The sequence below is a fragment of the Phalangium opilio genome, unplaced genomic scaffold (assembly GCF_054372755.1).
Source record: "Phalangium opilio isolate 3A_F unplaced genomic scaffold, DU_Popi_V2 ptg000090l_1, whole genome shotgun sequence".
NCBI classification, from domain to species: Eukaryota; Metazoa; Arthropoda; class Arachnida; order Opiliones; family Phalangiidae; genus Phalangium; species Phalangium opilio.
Window position 1 is genome coordinate 3,074,953 of NW_028324195.1, and position 5,715 is coordinate 3,080,667.

A 5,715-nucleotide genomic window follows, 5' to 3' on the forward strand; every position below is an offset into this window, starting at 1 on the left:
AATGTTCCTCGTACACCTGAAACGTGTCAAACACATGACGAATTGGAACATTTATGTAATTTAATTCCTAACCCTTTAAAAATTTCTTACACAGACCGCGTGAAAAGGCGGAAGCAAGAAATAGAACGTGATAACCGTGAAAAAGAATCTTTGAGATCCAGTTTCGATAATTCACAAACTGGCAGGGAGATGGGGGAGATTCTAGATAACGCGTGCCAACAAGACGAGACGGAGAACGACCCTTTTGAATACATGTCTCTGAACTTTTCCGACTACGCCCCCAGCGAAAAGAGCTCCATCGTAGATTCGGAGGAGGCCGAGGCGAAAGTTTATGATCAATGGGGTACCATCTTGCGAAATTCTAGAGCAGAGCGAGAGATTTTTTGAACATTTTAATATGTATGGCAATGAAATAACTCTAAATATAACTGATGATCCGGTGGATAGTATATGTTCTATTACGGAACACGTATTAAGCGAATATAGAGCAACAGATTTCGTGCAAATAACTTTACGAAGTCTGGGTATAAACTGTCGTTCGGAACTTGAATTATCCTTTAAAAGACTAGATCAAGTAGACCCTTCTATCCTCTTTGACCAACTAGCCGAGTTACTTTATGACGATGAAATCGAACATTTTTTTCAAGGACCCATAAAAATGATATTTAGTATAGTCAGAATACCAGAAGGGTATGGACGTTCTAATCGTCGTCAACTCAAGCCATTCAGTATTTTTTCAAAGGATCGAAGGGGGATTCGACGAATACCAAACACTGATAATCTCTGTTTAGCGCGTAGCCTTTGTGTTGCTGTCGCTCATCGTGTCCACATGAACAACAAAAACAACACAGAGTTAAAAAATCGTTACGTGACCATATCACAAGCAGGACCCCGTTACACAAGCCAAAAAACAGAGGCTTTAGATCTTTGTCTCTGTATCCGAATGCGGTACCCCCGATTCATTCCAGAAATTTAAAGTTTTTTATCCTCCTATTCTATATTTGTTTATAAATTCGAAAACAGAGTTCCAATTCTAATTTTAGGCGAAAACGGCCCTACAGATACCAGACCACGCCTCTTTTTACTTAATGAGAATAATCACTATAACGTCCTAACAAATTTAAAACCATTGTTTAGTCACGAACACTTTTGCGAGAAGTGCCTCACACCTTACTGGCGTGTTCAATCTCATAAATGCAATGATTTTTGCTTTAAATGTATGCGTCCGACTGTTTGTCATGGACGTGAAAAAACATGCGACTCCTGCCTACGAAAATTCTGGGGTGACGATTGTTATAACAGCCATTTGTTTCCGGTTGGTAACAAAAAAGCCCTTTGCGAGCAGCTTTACCATTGCAAAAGCTGCTTTAAAATAATTGATTTCGTAAAACGTACTACTAGACATAGCTGTGGGGAGATTTTCTGTCATATTTGTGGGAAGCATCAACCCAGCGATCATTTATGCTACATTCAAGTGATCAAAGACAAAACAATCAATGTTAACCCTGCTAAAAAACCACGCTATAATTTACCCGAACTAATGTACGTTTTCTTCGACATTGAATGTATACAAACGAAAAGATGCCCAAAAAAGTTGGGAGCGTACGAGCATCAAGCCATCTTATGCGTTAGTATCTCGGTCTGCGTAGACTGCATTGACGAAACGTCCTTCGATTTTATTTGTATAAAATGTAATCAATTTGGGCCTCGCAAACAACGCTTCACAGGTGGCAAACCTATTGGTTCGTTCCTAGATTACTTGATTAGCTTATTCGACGTGAAGAAAGATATCGTGGTGTCTCATTTCGGCAGTAACTATGACAACCAGCTATTAATTAGAGAAATAATTAATCGTGACGAGAAATTTGTACCAGAATCATTGAAAATTAACGGAACTCGGATTTTAGAAATGAAACTATCAAATATATTATTCCTTGACTCGTACAACTTCATCCCAGTCGCCTTATCTAAGTTTCCCGCTACTTTCGGTCTCCCTAATGCCGCTAAAGGGTATTTTCCTCATTTCCTTTTCAACGTAGTGGACCACGAGTTCATTATTGACAGACAGGAAGAAACTAACTACGTATTGGAGGACACTCTACCACCGACAGAAGCTTACGGGTGTCAGTATTTCACCAGGAAAAACTTGGACGCTTTCATAAAATGGCACACTTCAGAAGTCCGTAAGGGTAAAGGCTTTAATTTCTTAAAGGAGCTTTATCATTATTGCGAAACTGACACTCTACTCTTATTTTTGGGGTGTTTAACCTTTCGGTCCCTCCTACTTAAAGTTACTAGCGTAGACCCATTTAATTGCGGCTCAGTTACCCTCCCAGGCGTTTTTTCCTATGTCTATTGTAAAAACTATCTCAAATCCAATACCATTAGCATCATCCCTTCAAACTACTACAGACTTGGCGAAAATCAATCTTTTGGCGCTATTGAATGGCTAGAATGGACGTCTCACGAGAGAAACATTCTTATTCAATCCTCTTTTAGAGGTAGGGAGGTTAAAATCCAAACCCTAAAGGTAGATGGTTATTGCCCCACAAACAAAGAAGTGTTCGAATTCATGGGATGCTACTATCATGGCTGTAAAGTTCACTTCCCTATAAACAGAAACATGATTTTACATGGCGACCCCACTCAAACATTAAATACGAGGTACACAAAAACCGAGAAAAAATTTTGTAAACTAGAAGCCCTCCACTACAAAGTGAATGTCAAATGGGTATGCGAGTGGCAACAGGACAAAACAAATAACACCGAAATAAATGATTTTTTAAAACGCAACGACATTCGTATTAAAACAGCCAAAAGATTGAACCCACGTGATGCTTTCTTTGGAGGTCGTTGTAGCGCTAACAATCTGTGCCATAAAACAGCTGGTACAGAAAAAATGCACTACGTTGATTTCACCAGTTTATATCCGTTCGTGAACAAAACGGGTAAAATTCCTATTGGACATACTCAAATTATTTTCGACAATTTCCCCGATATCTTCTCTTTTGATGGCCTTCTCAAGTGCGATGTACTTCCGGCCCAAAATCTCATACATCCGGTTTTACCCGCTCGGATAAATGGTAAGCTCACCTTTCCCCTATGTTACACCTGTTGTAAAACTCAATTTCAAGGTGACTGTTCACACACCTGATCAGAGAGAGCTGCGGTGTACCTGGGTTACCGACGAGTTGAGATACGACGTAGAGCGAGGATACAAAATCACGCGCATGTACGAAGCCTGGTCCTCCAAAATAACGCAATACAACACAGAGTCTAAACAAGGCGATCTTTTTAAAGACTACGTAAACGCCTTTTTAGAGTACAAAACTCTGGCTAGCGGTTTCCCTGCCGATTGTATCACCCAGGAGGACAAAGAAAACTATGTCAGGAACTACAAAGAAGTTGAGGGGATAGATCTAGATATAGATAAAATTGAAAAGAACGAAGGGTTGAGATGCCTCAGTAAGCTTATGCTTAACTCTTTTTGGGGGAAATCTGGACAGAAAACTAGACACGCCTCAACAGACATCATAAAAGACGCCAAGACTCTATACGAATTGATCCTCAACCCCGATAAAGAAGTAAAAAGTCTCATGACTTTAAATGACAACACCATCTTAGTTAAATCAGAAGACATTGCCGAGAATGAGATAGCTCATAAACACACTAATGTCGTCATAGCCTGTTATACCACAACTATGGCACGCCTTCATCTTTTAAAACATCTCGAGATGGTAGGTGACCTCTGTTTTTATATGGATACCGATAGCCTGATCTACCTCTCACCAGATGGCGTCCCTATACTCCCGACGGGGGATTATCTTGGCGAATTAAAAAATGAACTAGAACCCTACGGTAAAGACGCATATATTTGTGAATTCGGAAGTGCAGGCGCAAAAAATTATTCCATGAACATTTACCATCCCGCAACAGAAAAAATTACCAATATAATTAAAGTTAAGGGATTCTACTTAAATTCATCAACCGAGAATCATGTAAACTTTGACATTATGAAAAAATTATTAGGCGTAAACAACCAGGGGAAACCTGAAATGAATTCTATACAAGTACCCATTGGCCCCCAAATACGTCGCCTGCCCAATCATACCCTCATTACAATAGATCAAACAAAAATATATCAAGTAGTCGTCGACAAAGTCAGAGTTTTCCCCGATTATACTACCACACCATATGGTTATCAAACCAATTGAATTTAAATTTGAAAAATATTGATTTGTGTGTATATATATATAATTTTTTGTATTTTAATTAATATGTTTAATTAATATTAATTGTGATTAGCTTTATTACACTCAGAATAAAATTTACCATTACTGTGAAATAATTTCTTAATTTATGAAAAAAATATCTTTAAATAATCTCCCCACCAAAAAAGACGAGAGCGTAAAAAAACACGACTCCTCCGACTTAGCAGCGGCCGCCATCTTGTACGCCATACTGGCTGCATACAATTTGATGTTTTACCATAATATTTACAACCTCGATTCCATCGAAGTAAAGGTTGTCTGCGCAAATTCCCACAAACCCACCATCAAGCATCAACAAAAGACAAAAAACAGTGCTGTGTTATGTTCAGCACTGAATATTGTAACCTGCGTTCAGGAATATTAACCATAAATGTCAACGCCGTTTACTATAAGACTTCGGTTTTATCGATTACAGTTGACTGAACGCAGTTTAAGGAACCAATCAGGTTCGTCATACGGGTTGTCTTTTCCCAGCAAGCTCTGCGGCTACTGGAAAAACCGTTGAGATTTTTGAACGATTAGTTTTAAGCGCGTATAAAATTGTAAAGTTAAAGTTAGAAACTCAGTCTCGTTACTTAATCCTACGTAACAATATCATATTGCAACGTAAAACAAAAGGTTCACTTACAAGTCCCCGTTGATGTTCAAATAGTCCTCTCCCGGCCTGGTCATAGCTTGCCACGGGTAGTATATGGCCGGGAGAGGTTGATATTCTGGTTGAGGTTCGGGGGAAGGGATGCACGTTGGAGGTGGAGGTGACGGGGTCCTGGGCCTTGGCCCTATCACGCCGAGTGGTCTAGTGGAGGGGCTAGATCCTCCGAGTCTATGGACGACTTCGTGGTGTGTGACAACTGGGTTCGTATCAAAGAAATGTGGGTCATGTGTTACAGACGGCAGCATTTCAACTTGGGTGACGATACTAACAATAGATTAGAGTCGTTAAATGAAAAAATAAAACGTATTTGCTCAAAAAACGCTGCGCTCGAAGACTTCTACGATAAACTAATGATTCAAACGCAATATATTCGTCTTTTACACGAACATGATAAATTCGCTGCTCAAACTAAAACTACGTTTTATCGTTTCAACATAGAGGCCGAAAAATTGAAGAAAGCTGCCGAAGCCATACAAGCAAGTTGCGTGCCAGCCTTAACAAAGCTTATCGTCAAAAATCTCAAGGAAGGAACATCCACAGACACTTTATGCAAAGCATTAGACAACACGGAACAATTTTTAGTCAAAAGCAAAGTGAACAAAGATGCTCTTTGTTCTGGAGAAAGTTGTTCTTGTTCAACCTTCAAAAGCAAAGAAGTGCCTTGTTTGCACATGTTTAGTGTCAGAAAATTCAAAAACAAGACGCTTTTTGAAATTCAAATGCTTCCACCGAGGCTTTTGAAAGAGAGATGGATGAAGGGGCTCTCAACGGGGGCCAGTTCCAAAAGTT

At 39.5% G+C, this 5,715-nt stretch overlaps 1 protein-coding gene across 1 annotated transcript; it reads left to right on the forward strand.

The window, feature by feature from the left end:
• The first annotated feature begins 397 nt into the window (after nt 1-397).
• Nucleotides 398-4,214, forward strand: LOC149645021 (uncharacterized). The gene is made up of 4 exons (XM_089850395.1): nt 398-728; nt 1,044-1,867; nt 1,973-3,031; nt 3,135-4,214. The coding sequence occupies exons 1-4, from the start codon at nt 398-400 to the stop codon at nt 4,212-4,214; spliced, it is 3,294 nt and encodes a 1,097-aa protein (XP_089706521.1).
• The last annotated feature ends 1,501 nt before the right edge of the window (nt 4,215-5,715 follow it).